A 19375-nucleotide genomic window follows, 5' to 3' on the forward strand; every position below is an offset into this window, starting at 1 on the left:
CAAAGTCTCAGCACCCTGTTAGAGTATGTGGCCGTGGTGTGGGGGAAAGCTGCAGATGCTCACATTGTGACTCTGCAGCGGATACAGAAGCGCGCCATGAAGACTGCTATGCGTCTTCTGAGGCACTACTCGACGCGCCAAATCCATGAGGACACCGGGATCCTGCCTCTCCGAGACAGGTTTCGCGCCATTGCCAAGAAGTTCTTTGACAAAGCAGGCCACTCCCACAACCGGATCATCCGACGACTGGGCCTCACCATAGGCCAACCACGCATTGGCCTGACCTGCTGAGGGATTAAGTTTTACTTATCCCCCATCAGAGTGTGTTTACCTCTTTTACAGGCTCCACAAGCAAGGATAAATCAACAAGAATGGTAATATCTAGTCTCTCCCCCCTAGGAACCGCAGGAACGACAATTTTGTCTAAACTGCACCATCTCGAGCCAAGGACAGGCTCGTCTTTTCAGTGTCAGCGTCAAAGTCTCGGCACTCCGCCAGAAGATGATGAGTATGTAACGCGGCGAAACGTCGCACTTTGAAGAGACCACCCCCCTGCTGGAAGCCCAAGAACTATTCACCAGCTTATAAGCTAGGAAAGTATAGATTATAACAATGCTGTCATATAAATGCAACAATCTGTCAATTGCCTGAACAATGACTTTTGAAGCTCGTATCGCTGGGAGGGGTGCAGGAAGAGAGTGAGGCTGTGGGAGGTACCGACAGGGGTGTGGAACCGTACTGACTTCAGTGCCGTGACCAGCTGCACCAGGTTTCCCTACTCAGGATCCGTGGCGCGAACAGCACAAGTGAGGTAGTCCCACAGATTCTAGAGTGAGATTAAATCTGGGGAGCTTGGCGGCCTTGGCAGTATGATAAACTCATCCTGGTGCTGTTCAGGCCACACATACATACTGCGAGCTGTCTGACACGTTGCATTGTCCTGCTGGTAGAAGCCATTGTGCCGAGGAAAAACACACTGCGTGTAGAGCTCCCTGAGCTTAGATGCATATTTGTGCCGATCCATTGTGACTTACAAAATGAAGAGATCAACTACACTCCTGGAAATGGAAAAAAGAACACATTGACACCGGTGTGTCAGACCCACCATACTTGCTCCGGACACTGCGAGAGGGCTGTACAAGCAATGATCACACGCACGGCACAGCGGACACACCAGGAACCGCGGTGTTGGCCGTCGAATGGCGCTAGCTGCGCAGCATTTGTGCACCGCCGCCGTCAGTGTCAGCCAGTTTGCCGTGGCATACGGAGCTCCATCGCAGTCTTTAACACTGGTAGCATGCCGCGACAGCGTGGACGTGAACCGTACGTGCAGTTGACGGACTTTGAGCGAGGGCGTATAGTGGGCATGCGGGAGGCCGGGTGGACGTACCGCCGAATTGCTCAACACGTGGGGCGTGAGGTCTCCACAGTACATCGATGTTGTCGCCAGTGGTCGGCGGAAGGTGCACGTGCCCGTCGACCTGGGACCGGACCGCAGCGACGCACGGATCCTACGCAGTGCCGTAGGGGACCGCACCGCCACTTCCCAGCAAATTAGGGACACTGTTGCTCCTGGGGTATCGGCGAGGACCATTCGCAACCGTCTCCATGAAGCTGGGCTACGGTCCCGCACACCGTTAGGCCGTCTTCCGCTCACGCCCCAACATCGTGCAGCCCGCCTCCAGTGGTGTCGCGACAGGCGTGAATGGAGGGACGAATGGAGACGTGTCGTCTTCAGCGATGAGAGTCGCTTCTGCCTCGGTGCCAATGATGGTCGTATGCGCGTTTGGCGCCGTGCAGATGAGCGCCACTATCAGGACTGCATACGACCGAGGCACACAGGGCCAACACCCGGCATCATGGTGTGGGGAGCGATCTCCTACACTGGCCGTACACCACTGGTGATCGTCGAGGGGACACTGAATAGTGCACGGTACATCCAAACCGTCATCGAACCCATCGTTCTACCATTCCTAGACCGGCAAGGGAACTTGCTGTTCCAACAGGACAATGCACGTCCACATGTATCCCGTGCCACCCAACGTGCTCTAGAAGGTGTAAGTCAACTACCTTGTCAGCAAGATCTCCGGATCTGTCCCCCATTGAGAATGTTTGGGCCTGGATGAAGCGTCGTCTCACGCGGTCTGCACGTCCAGCACGAACGCTGGTCCAACTGAGGCGCCAGGTGGAAATGGCATGGCAAGCCGTTCCACAGGACTACATCCAGCATCTCTACGATCGTCTCCATGGGAGAATAGCAGACTGCATTGCTGCGAAAGGTGGATACACACTGTAGTAGTGCCGACATTGTGCATGCTCTGTTGCCTGTGTCTATGTGCCTGTGGTTCTGTCAGTGTGATCATGTGATGTATCTGACCCCAGGAATGTGTCAATAAAGTTTCCCCTTCCTGGGACAATGAATTCACGGTGTTCTTATTTCAATTTCCAGGAGTGTATTTCCTGAAATGGTGGACCTTCCAACGATTGTCGCATTGTGTTTACTTTCCGACGTTTCGCGCCATACACACCAACGACCATGGAGCATGGAACATGATTCATCTGAAAAGGCCATCTGTCGCGATGCTGTCGACGTCCAGTTGCGGTATCTGCGTGAAAATTCCAGCCTTCGTCGTCGATAAACAGCAGTCAACGTGGGTGGATGAACAAGGCGCTTCCTGTGGAGGCCCACATGCAGCGACGTTTGCTGAACGGTTGTAGAGGGCGCACTCTTAGCAGCCCCTTGTTTCATCTTGGTGGTCACGTGGTCAACAGTCGCACATCCATTCGTCCGTACACATCTCTGCAGCTGTTGTTCACACCTGTCATCTTTGGCCTGTGGCATACCACCGTTGCCTCGGCGCCGGTTTCGGGTAGCGCCATTTTGTCATGCACGGTATACTGTAACCATGCCAGCACATGAACATTTTACAAACTTACCCGTTTTGGAAAAGCTTCCACTCCTCGTCTGCAAGCTGATGACCACGCCCTTTTGACATCACATAAATCACTTCGTTTTTGCATCATGGTAATGACTTCTCTGTTTTCCCCATCCCCCCGACACGCTTCGTATACCCTCCTCCACTGCTCGTGCTGCAACTGCCCACCATGAGTAGGTACTGCTCTTTGACGTTAAACACAGACGTTATTTGTATTAATGTGAGTGGATTATATGTGTGCCGGACTGAGACTCGGCACACAGTTTTAATCTGCCAGGAACTTTCATATCAGCGCACACTCCACTGCAGAGTGAAAATCTCATTCTGGCAACATCCCCCAGGCTGTGGCTAAGCCATGTCTCCGCAATATCAGTCCAGAGCTTCTGTAAAGTTTGGAAGGTGGAAGACGAGGTACTGGCAGAAGTGAAGCTGTGAGGATGGGGAGTGAGTCGTGCTTGGGTAGCTCAGATGGTAGAGCACTTGCCAGCGAAAGGCAAAGGTCCCGAGTTCGAGGCTCAGTCCAGCACACAGTTTTAATCTGCCAGGAAGTTTAATATCAGTGCACACTCCGCAGCAGAGTGAAAATCTCATTGTGGAGTGGATTATGTATTTACATTGCTTAAATCCTGTCTAAAGAATTATTAATAATTACTATTAAAAACAGTCTTGATCACGATTTATTTAACAAGGTGACCGGTTTCGACCACTACTGTGGTCATCTTCAGACCTACAAGTTGTATACAAAGCTCTAATTAGAGGGCTACATACATTAAAGGAAATACATAAAGTTATAAAGCTATAAAACGTTGAATTACCATTGAGTAGGAACCTCTTTCTGTTGGAGAAACCAGTGCACGTCTTACTATATATAATGCAGGCTTCACCCACTTCTGACTGCATGATGCCATTATTAACCAATGAGTTATAAGTCGAATTACAATTTGAAATTTCTTAGTTAAAAGAACATTGTCAAGAATTAGAAATAAATGTTCTTTTAACTAAGAAATTTTAAATTGTAATTCGACTTATATCTCACAGTAGTGGTCGAAACCGGTCACCTTGTTAAATAAATCGTGATCAAGACTGTTTTTAATAGTAATTATTTATAAGACAATGATCACTGCTGTTCCCGTAATGCATTCAAAAGTAATTCCTGTCTAAAGACATTACTTGTCAATTGTAAAAAGAGTTGCAGTTGACATAAAGCTTGTTTGGTTCATTTACGTAATAAAATGAAGACGTGCAAATTCGACGGGCCGCGTTGTAATGGTACTTGATTAAAATATTTTGCCCTTGCTTACATGTCACTAGCAAGTAGTATACCCATTCCTAACACAGCTAAAGCCATGATATTCCCTTTAGCGAATTTATTTAGAATTAAAATAATTCACTTAGTTTCTCGCGACATAAGTAAATTCAGTCTGATGGTAATACTGAGCTGTGCTGTGGCTCGCATTGGTGCTGTTTGTAGATTTCCGCCCTCTGTTGGAGGCCAGACCGTATCGTTTAGTTGGCATGGTTGCAGTTGTTTCTCTTCTTTGACTGGTACCACTCTGTTTCGCAAGTGTCGCCTGTCCGCTAGTGGCAGCAGCGGCGGTTATCGATATGTAGTAACTGTTGCCCTACCTTTGGGGTGATGTCGTTGTTTTTCTGGGTGGAGTCGGTTGGGGACTGAGGAGGTGCCAGGTTCGCACAGTGCGGGAACACGCTAGAGATGGGGGATCCACTCTTGAACTAATTCATACAGTTGAATCTTTCAAAGGAGTGAACAATGAGTGTTTCAGAAAAAAAGAACGATAGCTCCAAACGTTTCCCACGGCAGAGAGAGAGAGAGAGAGAGAGAGAGAGAGACGGAGCATATCAGCAGCGCCTCTGCTGGTCAGAGCACAGTGCACGCCACACAACACAGCCAGCGCCTGCCTCTGCCCTGCTTCTACCTTGGCTGCCTGCATTGTGCAGTGCCCCATTGGATTTTGTGTTTCACATATGCCGTGCCGTCTCTGTGCATCGTCTGCCGCGTGGAGTGTCTGGCGCACCTTAACTTCGCATCGCACTCTGTCGGCCATCGTTTCAGTCGCACATCCTGCCCTCTGGGCAGTTGATGCGAGCAACAGGACAGAGAGCCACCTAGCGGATAACATAGGAACTACTTGCAACAACCTGCTCGCAAGGGAACGGACGATTTGTCTCGGAGCGGGTGAGTTCACCGCTCCCCCCACCCTCGGAACTCGTCTGCTCAACGCTCACCCCACCGTCTAGCCAGAGCGTCGAGCAAAGCGACTCAGGTGTCACTCTGGTCTCTGCGGTCTTAGCTCACGCAGTAATACAGCTCGCGGCTCGACCTGCTCGACTCAGCGCCTCTGCATCGGAGTTCGTCCCTACTGGATATTGTTCTTCGTAGTAATACCGCTATGTATATTACATTATTATGTTATGTATACATCAATTGTTTTTATTTTATTTTTATTTGTTTAAACTGATCAGATTAGGTTCCTGATGACTCCTCTTACTATAGGATTTTTATTATGGACACTCGAATTTACGCTTTAATTACGAGCGAACCGATAAACGTATCGCAAAATGTGATACACCAATATTTTCCTTGTTTTATTCTGCGTAAGGCTATATGCAGCACTTTCGTTTTACAGTCAAATTTATATTTTTTTTTCTTATTCTGGTACGGATTTTGCGATTTTAGGCGTCTTCAGAAGGAAACGTTCACTTTAAAAATATATGGCTTGCGATGTATTTGTATGAGGTTAATGAAATTTTAATACATTATAGCCAAATATATTGTTAATGTAAATCTCAAGTTACAACATTTTCTGATCACCCAAAAAACCACGATAGTGCAAAATAAATCAATAATCAAAAACTTTGTCATGTTGTGGAAATTTCAATAAACAATACAAAATTCTTACTCATTTTCTGTGTTACTTCAAAATAGGATCAAATAAGATCAAAATACAGGTATAGTACTGGAATAAACCAAGTTTAAAGGGCAATGTGCCTTCCATTTATTTTCTATTGTAAATGAGTGGTGAGTCATGAAAAAGAGCTAATTCATTTCAGGGAGTGAACAGTTCTGATCCAATCTCTGAAAAGAACGGTTTTGCCCATCTCTAGAACATGCCGGGACCGCTGGCGGCGTGCATGGACTGCCGGATGGAAGGGCTGTGGTCACGAGGGTGCACGGCCTCGTCGTAAACCAGATCCCGCAGGCTTTAAGATGAGTGCACTTGAATTCAAGTAGAGAAAACCACCATTGTGATATTTCGTGATTTTCCAGTGACGGGTCATGTTGCTGCTCGTAGTGTCGCGAAGAGCAGCGAGTGGAGTGCTTGGGGAAGGCGCATGTGATTAGCTTTGCTTGACTTCTTATCACTATTTACTGTGGTCAGTTTGTTACAATTTGTTAAGTCCAACCAGCGGTATTTTTCCTGCCTGGTGGCTGCTAAAGCCCCAGTTGCCTGCCCTGGTGGTTGGTGTATGTAATGGCAGTGTACGTTTCCTCGCCTTGCTGCTGCTGTGTAGTTTTGACAGCTTTCTTGATTGTAGGCCGGTTGGTGATTTTTCTACTCTGGTGGTAGTGATTCCTTTCTCGTTCTGGGCGCTCTAAGCACAGTATTCTGGGGCTGCAGTGCAGACTGACGGTTCTGGCTTTCGCATATTGTTGCATCGTCGGATTTGGTTTGTCGGATGTCAGGTAGCTTCACCGAGTTATGATTTGTAATTCGTTGAACTGCCAGTAGTCTGTTACCATCTTGTGAAATGAATGCAACTCCTGGCTGCCTATCTCATCACTCGCGAAAGTGTTTGTTGCCGGACCTTTTCGGAGGTCGATTCATGGAGCACCATCTGTGACTAGTCCTGTTATGACTATATTATTTATTATAATACCTTGTAATGCCTACATTAAAGGTTATGTAAGCCTAGTTAATAGTTCTTGTCGCCTTCTGGAATAAGTCTAACAGTGTAAGGGCTGTCGTACAAGGTTTACCATCATTTTATTTCACCCATTTGGTGATCAGTTGCTTGTTCTTTTTTTTTCTTTTACATTAACCTTTGCTATTGTATTTGCTGTATTACGGCAGGATTCTAATTTTTTTGTGTAATTGCCGTTCCTGACGTGTAAGGCCTTCAGCCGTAATTGTGGTAATTTGCCTTAAAACTCTAATTTGGTATTGGTATTTTTAGGAGTAAGCCTTAAAACCTTATTTATTACCATGTCTGGCGTCTGATGCCTTCTGTTTGGTTTATGGCTACTTACCTGTAATCTTTTAATATTTGTAAGTTGTAAATTGCAGTGAGTTCTTAAACATTCTTAATTTATTGCCATTCTTGGCTTATAAGGTCTTCAACCGTGATCACAGTGGCTTGTTTTTGAAACATTATCTGTTGTATCTGTATTTTATGGTGATTTGCTAAATTGTAACGTACTGAAAACACTATTATTTTACACAGTTGTTCATTCCTTCATTAATAACGTGTGGTTTTTCATTTATTGTTGAGTTTGGAATTACTGGTTTAAAATATATGTGTATAACTGTAAAAGGCAACCAATAGTAACTGACTATGGCCCTGTCCACAATCGTAACCGGATCCTGACTTCCCCTGACTACCAGGTCTGAAATACCGAATTTCATTTTTATTGGAAATGAGTGTTGAACAGACAGACGTCAAATATCGTGTGACCTCCATTCTGGTGCTAAAATCTAAAATTGCATTTATCCAAAGATAAATAAATTGTTTCAAGTTCAGTGATCGTAACTATTTCCATAATTTCTACCTCCGGGACTGCATATCGTGTTTAGAACGCAGAATTATTTTCAGAAGGAAAACTACTCAAGATGAGTTTGCACTGTTTCCTAGTTCATTTTAAATACTGTGTTTTAGTGGGAAATTTAGTTGTCAAAACGATAGTAATATGTGAGAAGAGAAGTCAAATGTCATATGCTGTTTCAAGAGAGAACGACCCCCCTAAATTTGCACTAAATGCTGTGGAATAATTATGATAGCCTTAACAAAATCCAAACAGGTATAAACTGAGTTAACGTCTATATGGGTGCTCAGTTCAAGTAAGACCAGTTCTAAGTGTAAATTCTATTAGTTTTTGACTCTATAGACTGGCGCTACGAAAGCCACTCAAGGTTGTAGCTAGCTCAAGAAGTTTAGCAGGTGCGACTAACTGCTCGTAATAAGAGCCATTGAAAGTACATGACTTTAATAAAAGAGTAAAAGTGCACAGGGTCGTTATAACTTACATATATTTTATTATATTTTTTGTTGTTGTTTTTAGTTAGCTTCACATAATGCTCAACATTTCCGATTATGCACATCTTGCAGGCTAGTTACATAACAATATCACACAAAAAGATAGTTTTATTGTTGGACACCAGATATTGTCTATGAAAGCAAACCAATAACTTACTTAGGGCTTTTATATACTGAGGCGATTGTGGTTGAGATTGACCAGTTTGTCTCCGAAGGATGTGTCTTAAAAGTTTTGAAGATAGAAGAACAGGTAATCCAATACTAGAAGATTGTAATTAACAATTACGAGACAGCCCACAGGGTAGTTTCACGGTATGAGTGAGAAGCTGGCAATTCGTGAAGAAAATGGAAAATGTATTTGGAGATGAAGAGATAGAAAGTGACACTTGCTGAATGTGTTCAGTGGGAGTGAAAGTGTAGGAAGCGTGGGAAGAAGTATTAAGCTAGTGCAAATATGGACACTGAGCAGCTGTCTGACCAACAAAAACATAAGACACTGAAAGATTCAGTCTTTAATATACAAGAGGAGATGTGTGAAAAATAAGGCGTTTTGGTGTAGTGGTTGATGTAGTAATAAGGAATTGAATAGCAGAGTTTTTGATAGAGGTGGGGGGGTCACTGTACTAGTATTTGTAAGTGTGGCAGTAAAGGTAGCGTTCTTTCATAATTGGACAAGGAGTGCATTTAAGTGAAAGAATATTTGTCATTTTGTAGTCGCATTGCTTTTATGTAGTTCCTAACGAATATTTACTCTGTCTTCTGGTCACCTACAGTTTTTTAAATACACAGTGACCGATTTTGTCCAGCCAGTAAGCTCTGAACACTCCAGCGATTGAACGCCAAACCACAGATTATTGGGTCTGAAGTTCTCAGAGGGGTTACGAAATTTTAGTATGTTGGTAGCTATTACCCCATGCAGTTTCTTAATGAAATGATGGTAGGGACACTAAAATATAATGTATGATATGTGGTGAGAGCCAAACAACATTAGGATTATTTGCATGCCTAGTGAGGTCTCTGACTGATGTTCGAGTGAAGGTGTTACTCAAGGAAGGATAAGGGATGGGGAATAGCAGGCACATTACAACCAGCTGTACTGCATTTTTCATAGCGTTAAACTAGTCATAAGCGGAAAGTTATTTATTTATTTCTTAGTTGATCCATCACCAGCTGCGAGGTCAACTTGAAAAATAAAATGTAGGTGAAGATATACATGACGCAGAAGCACTAAATTATTGCATTTCAAAGGAACATGTGTTCATCACCAGAAATATCCTCACATAAGCACTTTTATTGCATGGAATACAATTGAAGTCTCCCACCCACGCAAAGTCATCGTAGTTATGTCAATGGTTGCAGAAAAACAGATTAAGAAACACAAAGCAAAAAAAGAAATTGTGGTCACTTGATTGGTAACCATATCTAAAATGTAACCCATCGACACAGGACCTTCGCCCTTTTTACTGACTTTTATGTTTTTTTATGTACATAACTGCAATGATTTTGCATGGATGGTGATTTCTGGATGAATTACGTTCAAATGTTCAAAAGTGTGTGAAATCTTACAGGACGTAACTGCTAAGGGCATCAGTCCCTAAGCTTGCACACTACTTAACCTAAATTGTCCTAAGGATGAACACACACACCCATGCCCGGGGGAGGACTCGAATCTCCGCTGGGACCAACCGCACAGTCCATGACTGCAGCGCGTTAGGCCGCTCGGCTAATCCCGCGCGGCATGCATTCCGTGCAATGAAGTTTCCTGTGTGTAGATATTATTGATGATGGAGGCATGTTCCATCAGAACACGTTAAATTAGTGCTTCTGCATCGTGTGTGGATGAGCATACAATTCATTTTTCAAACGGAGTTTGTTTTGATCATCAGAATGCTGTAATATTGCTAAGTGCTGTTGGGATTAGTACGATTTTGCTTCTTTCTCACCAGAGAATCAATTCATCCAGGCACTTACAGAGGGGACACCTGCATCTGATAATCATTTAGTATGGCTAACTGAAACAAGGGTCAGTGAGGTCTTCCCCATCAAAATCATGTTCGCTACCGTCCATAAAATCCATATCATCATTTTCCTCTACGACAACCATCATAAGAGCAAAGGTTTCATCGCCGTTGGCCAAGTCCTCAGGTGTACTCTGCCACCTGTCCTGCAATCTACGATCAGCTCCCCTGCGCAGGAGGTACACGGCAGCTGCCTCTCTCCTGTTTATGACCGCCAGATGAAGTGGCGTCCGCTCCCAGTCGTCCCTCGCGTCGACAACGGCACCGTACCGGATCAGCCACCGGACGCTCCGGTCGGCGCCTTCCCTCGCCGCCAGGTGCAGAGGGGTCCTCCCCCAGTTGTCGCTGACTCTGAGGCTAGCCCCTGCAGCCAGCAGGCGACTGCCGCACTCCACGTGCCCGTTCTTGGCCGCCAGGTGGAGGGGAGTCCTGTGCCAGTTGTCGCGGGCGCTGGGGTCGGCGTCCATCTCGAGGAGGCACTTAACCGTCGTCTCGCGGCCCTCCTTGGCCGCCAGGTGCAGGGCCGTCCTGCCCCAGTTGTCTGCGGCGCCAGAGTTCGCCCCCAGGACGAGGAGCCACATGACAGCGATCTCGCGCCCTTCCTTCGCAGCCAGGTGCAGAGGAGTCCTCTCCCAGCTGTCAGTGGCCCGGACGTCTGCTCCTGCCCTGAGCAGGAACCCGAGAGCGCGCTCGTGACCCTCCCTGGCTGCCAGGTGCAGTGGCGTCCTGCCCCTGTTGTCGCGGGGACTGGGGTCAGCACCAGCCCTCAGTAGCTGCGCGACGGCCTCCTCGTGGCCTCTCCCCGCAGCCTTGTGGAGAGCAGTCTGCCCGTACTCGTCTCGGTGGTTCACGTCCACCATCGCATCCAGCAATTCCTGCAGGTCTATCACGTCCCCGCTCTCTGCTGCTTTGTGCAACCACGAACCCATGCTGTTGCTCTGAGCTCTGACACTCGACCCTGAAGAACACAGAAAAATATTGGCATTGTAGTTATCTGTAATCATTCCCCTGAGCTCTAGAGGAATCGTCTTTGATTGGTAATAAAAACGTCCTTAGCCTCGTGTTCTAACGCCGGTCGGAGTGGCCGAGCGGTTCTAGGCGCTACAGTCTGGAACCGCGCGACCGCTATTGTAGCAGGTTCGAATCCTGCCTCGGGCATGGATGTGTGTGATGTCCTTAGGTTAGTTAGGGTTAAGTAGTTCTGTTCTAGGGGACTGATGACCACAGCAGTTAAATCCCATAGTGCTCAGAGCCATTTGAACCATTTCAACCCCAGAAACACGTAAATTTGGTGATTTGGTGGCCAAAGACTTATGTCATAAGAAGCATCTTACCAACAGCCCTGTCAAACGGGACAGAGGGGCGGCCAGGGTGGCCGAGAAGTTCTAGGCGCTACAGACTGGAACCGCGCGACCGCTACGGTCGCAGGTTCGAATCCTGCCTCGGGCATGGATGTGTGTGATGTCCTTAGGTTAGTTAGGTTTAAGTAGTTCTAAGTTCTAGGGGACTGATGACCTCAGAAGTTAAGTCCCATAGTGCTCAGAGCCATTTGAGCCATTTTTTTTGGGACAGAGGTTCGGGGTTCTGTCTTGCCTTTGGAGAGGGGAACTGCTCCTACAGGTGGAAGAATCAGCGATGTTCAACGAAATGATGATACAGTCGAAACAACTGCAGTTAAGACACACATGTGTATCCACAGGGCATCGGGCAGTAACTGAAAAAGTGTCATGATGATCTCTCCATTGACAAAAGATTCCAGAATAGTCCCTCATTCAGATGTCATGTCAGCGGGAGGTTGACCATAAAAAGAAGACTGAATAACTAACCAAAAGATATCGTTCAGAAATTTGAAAGTGGTAGGGAAGATAGAAAATGTGAAAAGGTAAATGAATAGACTCAGCCTAGATATAGTGGAGTTCAGTGAAGTGAAATAGAAAGAAGACAAGGATATCTGGCCAAATGAATGTAGCATAAAATCAACAGCAGCAGGAAATGATATAACAGGAGTAGGATTCGTTATGAATAGGAAGGCAGGGCAGAGAGTGTGTTACCGCAAACAGTTCTGGAATAAGGTTGGTTCAAATGGCTCTGAGCACTATGGGAGTTAACATCTGAGGTCATCATACCCCTAGAACTTAGAACTACTTAAACCTAACTAACCTGAGGTTACCACACACATCCATACCCGAAGCAGGATTCGAACCTGCGACAGTAGCGGTCGCGCGGTTCCAGACTGAAGCGCCTAGAACCGCTCGGCCACAACGGCCGGCCATAGGATTGTTCTCATCAGAATCGACAGCGAACTAACACTGACAACGATACTTCAGCTATACATGCTGACGTCACAAGTAAAAAATGAAGAGATACAGAAAGTATATGAGGACACTGAACAGGTAATTCAGTTCGTAAAGGTAGATGAAAATCTAATATTCATGGCGGACTGGAATGCTGTTGTAGGGGAAGGAGTAGAAGAAAGGATTATGTGAGATCAGTTGATCAGTGAAAGAAGGAAGTACAAAAATGTTTAGGAAATTTCAGGAATACAGAAATATAAGTCACTCAGGACTGAAATAAACAGGAAGTGCAGAGAAGGAAAGGCGAAATGACTGCAGGAAAAATGTGACGAAATCGAAAAAGATGTGATAGTCAGAAGGGCTGACTCAACATACGGAAAAGTCAAGACAACCTTCGGGTGAAATTGAAAGCAAGGGTGGTATGAGTGTAATGGGAATTCCAATGTTAAATGAGAGAAGAAAGTGCATAGGTGGAAATAGTACATTGGCGGCTTCTCTGAGGAGGAAGCCTTGTCTGATGATAGAAGAAAAGACAGGAATCGATGCAGAAGAGAGGGGGTGATCGTGTATTAGAATCATAATTTAAAAGAGTTTTGGAAGAAATGATAATTAAATGGACACCCTAGCTGCAAACAGGCGTTGATGTGCTTCATTGGGGACATGTTGAAAATGTGTGCCCCGACCGGGATCTCCTGCTTACATGGGAGACGCTCTATCCATCTGAGCCACCGTGGGCACAGAGGATATTGCGTCTGCAGGGACTTATCCCTTGCACGCTCCCCGTGAGATCCACATTCCCAACATGTCCACACCACTACATTCGTAGTGCGCCTAATAGATGTTGGCCCATCACACTCATTGCTCATGGCAGATTAATCTACCAAGTCCCGTACGAGTTCGGGCATAGCGTGTGCGTTCCACAAGAAGGTCAATGGCCGGGAAGCCACATTTTAACTATATATGACGGTAGTATCTGTTCCCGAAAGAACAGTTACCATGGATGACCATGCAGCTTTACTAGAAATGAAATGATAATTAAATGGACACCCTAACTGCAAACAGGCGTTGATGTACTTCATTGGGGACATGTTGAAAATGTGCATGCAAGGGATAAGTCCCTGCAGACGCACTATCCTCTGTGTCCACGGTGGCTCAGACGGATAGAGCATCTGCCATGGATGCAGGAGATCCCGGGTTCGAGTCCCAGTCAGGGCACACATTTTCAACATGTCCCCAATGAAGTACATCAACGCCTGTTTGCAGCTAGGGCGTCCATTTAAATATCATTTCATTTCTAGCAAAGCTGCATGGTCATCCACGGTAACTGTTCTTTCGGAAACAGATACTACCGTCATATATAGTTAAAATATGGCTTCCCGGCCATTGACCTTCTTGTGCGAACGCACACGCTATGCCCGAACTCGTACGGGACTTGGTAGATTAATCTGCCACGAGTAATGAGTATGATGGGCAAACATCTGCTAGGCGCGCTACGAATGTAGTGGTGTGGACATGTTGGGAATATGGATCTCACGGGGAGCATGCAAGGGATAAGTCCCTGCAGAGGCACTATCCTCGGTGCCCACGGTGGCTCAGATACACTCCTGGAAATGGAAAAAAGAACACATTGACACCGGTGTGTCAGACCCACCATACTTGCTCCGGACACTGCGAGAGGGCTGTACAAGCAATGATCACACGCACGGCACAGCGGACACACCAGGAACCGCGGTGTTGGCCGTCGAATGGCGCTAGCTGCGCAGCATTTGTGCACCGCCGCCGTCAGTGTCAGCCAGTTTGCCGTGGCATACGGAGCTCCATCGCAGTCTTTAACACTGGTAGCATGCCGCGACAGCGTGGACGTGAACCGTATGTGCAGTTGACGGACTTTGAGCGAGGGCGTATAGTGGGCATGCGGGAGGCCGGGTGGACGTACCGCCGAATTGCTCAACACGTGGGGCGTGAGGTCTCCACAGTACATCGATGTTGTCGCCAGTGGTCGGCGGAAGGTGCACGTGCCCGTCGACCTGGGACCGGACCGCAGCGACGCACGGATCCTACGCAGTGCCGTAGGGGACCGCACCGCCACTTCCCAGCAAATTAGGGACACTGTTGCTCCTGGGGTATCGGCGAGGACCATTCGCAACCGTCTCCATGAAGCTGGGCTACGGTCCCGCACACCGTTAGGCCGTCTTCCGCTCACGCCCCAACATCGTACAGCCCGCCTCCAGTGGTGTCGCGACAGGCGTGAATGGAGGGACGAATGGAGACGTGTCGTCTTCAGCGATGAGAGTCGCTTCTGCCTCGGTGCCAATGATGGTCGTATGCGTGTTTGGCGCCGTGCAGGTGAGCGCCACAATCAGGACTGCATACGACCGAGGCACACAGGGCCAACACCCGGCATCATGGTGTGGGGAGCGATCTCCTACACTGGCCGTACACCACTGGTGATCGTCGAGGGGACACTGAATAGTGCACGGTACATCCAAACCGTCATCGAACCCATCGTTCTACCATTCCTAGACCGGCAAGGGAACTTGCTGTTCCAACAGGACAATGCACGTCCGCATGTATCCCGTGCCACCCAACGTGCTCTAGAAGGTGTAAGTCAGCTACCTTGTCAGCAAGATCTCCGGATCTGTCCCCCATTGAGAATGTTTGGGCCTGGATGAAGCGTCGTCTCACGCGGTCTGCACGTCCAGCATGAACGCTGGTCCAACTGAGGCGCCAGGTGGAAATGGCATGGCAAGCCGTTCCACAGGACTACATCCAGCATCTCTACGATCGTCTCCATGGGAGAATAGCAGCCTGCATTGCTGCGAAAGGTGGATATACACTGTAGTAGTACCGACATTGTGCATGCTCTGTTGCCTGTGTCTATGTGCCTGTGGTTCTGTCAGTGTGATCATGTGATGTATCTGACCCCAGGAATGTGTCAATAAAGTTTCCCCTTCCTGGGACAATGAATTCACGGTGTTCTTATTTCAATTTCCAGGATTGTAGATAGAGCGTCTGCCATGTAAGCATTGAATTATCATTTCATTTCTAGCAAAGCTGCATGGTCATCCACGGTAACTGTTCTTTCGGGAACAGATACTACCGTCATATATATTTTTGGAAGACTTAAGATCGAACAAGGCAGTAAGGATAGATAACATTCCATCAGAATTCCTAAAATCCTTTAGTGAAAGTGGCAACAAGACGATTATTCAGATTGGTGCGTAGAAGGTATGAGACTGGCGATATACCATAAGACTTTCAGAAAAACTTGATCTACACAATTCCTAAGATTGCAAGAGCCGACAAATGTGAGAGCTACAGAACAATCAGCTTTACAGCTCATGCACTGAAGCTGCTGACAAGAATAATATACAGAAGAATTGAACAGAATATAAAGGATGTGTTAAATGACTATCAGTTTGGTTTTAGGAAATGTGAAGACACCAGAGAGGCAGTTATGACGTTGAGAATGGTAATGGAAGCAGGACTGAAGAAAATTCAAGATACGCTCATAGGATTTATCGAACTGGAAAAAGCCTTCGACAGTCACATGGTGCAAGATGTTCGAAATTCTTAGAAAAATATGGGTAGGATACAGGGAAAGGTGGGTTACTATATAATATGTACAAGAGCCAAGTGGTATATTTTCTTTCGCCCCTACTGTTCAGTCTGTACATCGAAGAAGCAATGATGGAAATAAAAGAAAGATGTAAGAATTGACTTAAAAATCAAGATGAAAGGATATGAACGATGAGATTGCTGTCCTCGGTGGAACGTGAGAAGAATTACAATGTATGCTTAAGGGAATGAACAGCCTAATGAGTGCAGAATATGGATGGACAGTAAATCGAAGAAAGGCGAAAGTAATGAGAAGTAGCAGAATGAGAACAGCGAGAAATGTAACATCGGGATTGGTGAACACGAAGTAGATGAAGTAAATGAATTCTGATACCTAGGAAGCAAATTAACCCATGACGGATGGAGCAAGTCTATTAGTATCAAACATAGGCCTTAATTTGAGGAAGAAATTTCTGAGAGTGTAGTTTGAAGCACAAGAATGTGTGGTAGTGAAACATGGACTTTGGGAAAACTGGAAAAGAAGAGAATCAAAGCGTTTGAGATGTAGTGCTACACAAGAATGTTGAGAATTAGCTGACCTGATAAGGTAAGAAATGAGGAGGTTCTTCAGGAAATTGGCAGGGAAAGGAATGTATGGAAAACACTGAGAAGAAGACGGGGCAGGATGCAAGGACACCTGTTAAGACATCAGGGAATAACTTCCAGATTACTGGGGGGAGCTGTAGAGGGTAAAAACTGTAGAGGAAGACAGGGACTGGAATACATACAGCAAATAACTAAGGACATATGTTGCAAGCGCTACTCTAGGTGAAGAGGCTGTCGCAGGAGAGAAATTCGTGACGGACCACATCAGACCAGTCAGAAGACGGATGAAAAAAAAAAGGATATGTGTAGAGAGAGTTTTACAAAGAGAACTGCAGAAAGTAAAGGATGGAGGATTGGTATTTAGTGTACAATCGACAATGAGCACATCTGAGACAGAGAACAAACTCCGATCAAGGAAGGATGGAGAAGGAAATGGGATGTGTCCCTATAAAGAAACCATCCCAGCATTTGTCTTAAGTGACCTAGGGAAATCACGCAAAAGCAGGATGCAGATCTGAACAGTCATCCTCCCGAGTGCGAGGCCAATGTTGTAGAGAATAATAGCTGTAGGGGAAGATGGAGATTGGACTACACCAAACAAATAATTGAGGATTTAGAGTGCAAGTGCTGCTCTAAGATGAAGAGGGTGGCACAAAGAAGAATTCGTGATATGTGGCACTGAAACAGTCAAAATACTGGTGACTACAAAGAGAAGCTGTCTTCTGTTATAACGTCAAGGTACATCAAAGTGAGTCGACAACTGAGTACATAGTGAGACAGGGTTGAAGCGTATCCACTAAACTTAATCAAATTTGTCGTTGAGCAAGAGGATGATATCATTGGGAATAACACAACTGGCATTCTGGAGGTCAGGACATGTAATATTATTTTAGTTTCCTAGATAGGTTGCAGAATATAAAGAGGAATATGCTGACGGAATTGGTAAAGTTCAGTGGCAAGAAGAACAGGACTTCTGGTCAGATCTGTACATCAACGAAAAATCAAATAGGGATAATCCAGGAGTAGGTCTCATAACGAATAACAAATCTGGAGTGTGGATGAACTAGGACGAACAGCACACTGTCGTGTAATCAAGCCTAAAACATAATGTTAAATCTTCAACAGCAGTAAATAAAGCAGAAACTATTTAAAATTTGATCTCTATAGCTGTCATTCTCATTTGTCGGACTCATTGGAAATTTTAGCTCACGTGAGCAGATAAAAATAACATGACGTGGTAGTTGTATTATTATTGCGATCAGTAATCTGGAAAATTAAGTATGCAGAATATATGATGAAGAAACTGTTTTTATTTGATTGATAGAGAAATTTCACACTTTATTGTCCTGGAAAGAGAACGCCTTCTTCATGCAAGTAAAACCTATGGATATTATTATACCCCTGAGAAGAGACAACGACGCCAAAACAAAAGAATCAGCTAAGAACAAATTTAATAGTAAGTACTGGGTGCATGTCTTTTCAACGTCATTCGAAAGTGATAAATATCCGTGATGAGGGTAAGTCATTGTATAAATGCTCCTATTATTAGAAAAGGCGAGTTATGATACTGTACACATTACCGTAGCTAAGAGAGATACAAAAATAATGCCCACCACAGTAGTATAAGTTTATATGCTTGATGAAGAAACTGAATGAGTATGTGGCTAGTTAAAAGTAATTATTCAGATACTTAAGGAAGATGAAAATTTAGTTTGGATTAGAGAATGGAGTTCATAGTAGGGAAAGGAAAAGTACTAAAAATTGTAGGGGGACATATGTTGCTGCAGAGGAATGAAAGGGGAAGCAATCTATCAGAACTTAACGTAATTGCTAACATTAGGTTTAAGTATCGTCAGATAAGTGAAAGGAATACACCAGAATACGATGCGTAGCTTTGGTGTTGAAATGATGAAGGCAGAAGAGCATCAAATAGAAAAAAAGACGAGGTCTAGTAGAAATTATTGGATAACACAAAGATATTGAACTTATTTGACAAAAGAAGGAAGTATAAATACCCTGCAAATGAAGCAAGAAAATGGAAATACAGATGTCTACAAACTGAAATTGACTGAAAGTGCTTAATGGCGAACCAGGAATGGCTAGAGAAGAAACGCAAATTTATAGAAACAACCACAACTGTGGGACAAAGATGTTACTCATAGGAAAATCAAACAGGCTTTTGAAGAAAAGAGAAATATCGTTATGAATATCAGGATTTCTGATGGCAAGCCAGTACTAAGCAAAGGGAAGGCTGAAAGTGGAACGAATGTAGAGAAGGGCTATGCAAAGGAATCGAACATAAAGCTGATATTACAGAAAGGAAAATGGGAATAGATGAGCATGAGATTGTAGAAATGATACTGCGAGGAGAAACTGGCGGAGCAGTTAAAGATGTAAGGCACCTAAAGTTGACGAAGCGGAACTTACGAAACTAATGCACTTGGTGTTCAAAATATATGTGTGTTGGCGTACGCTGTCGCCAGCACACCATGCAGGTTACGAGAGTATCGATAGAGGCCAATGGCAAGACTCGCTGGAAACGCACCGCCAACGCCCTCTCAGCCACCGCTATTTAGGATCGCCGTAGCGCACCGGAGGGCCAGTTTAGCCTGTCTGTTTAGCCAGTTAGTTCGAGCCTATACGCCGTGAAGTTCCAGCGTGTTACCGAGGCGGAGCTGCAGACTTCGCC

General features: G+C 45.5%; 1 protein-coding gene across 2 annotated transcripts in view; it reads right to left on the minus strand.

Annotated features, from left to right (window-relative positions):
- Positions 1–8189: 8189 nt before the first annotated feature.
- Positions 8190–19375, minus strand: part of LOC126106420 (26S proteasome non-ATPase regulatory subunit 10-like) — a 40934-nt gene continuing 29748 nt past the window's right edge. For both annotated transcript variants that reach the window (XM_049912696.1, XM_049912695.1), the window contains one exon: positions 8190–11186. In XM_049912696.1, coding sequence (XP_049768653.1) covers positions 10219–11157 — 939 coding nt within the window. In that variant the 5' untranslated portion in view covers positions 11158–11186 and the 3' untranslated portion in view covers positions 8190–10218. The remainder of the gene's footprint in view (positions 11187–19375) is intronic.

This window comes from Schistocerca cancellata, chromosome 10 (genome assembly GCF_023864275.1).
Source record: "Schistocerca cancellata isolate TAMUIC-IGC-003103 chromosome 10, iqSchCanc2.1, whole genome shotgun sequence".
NCBI lineage: Eukaryota > Metazoa > Arthropoda > Insecta > Orthoptera > Acrididae > Schistocerca > Schistocerca cancellata.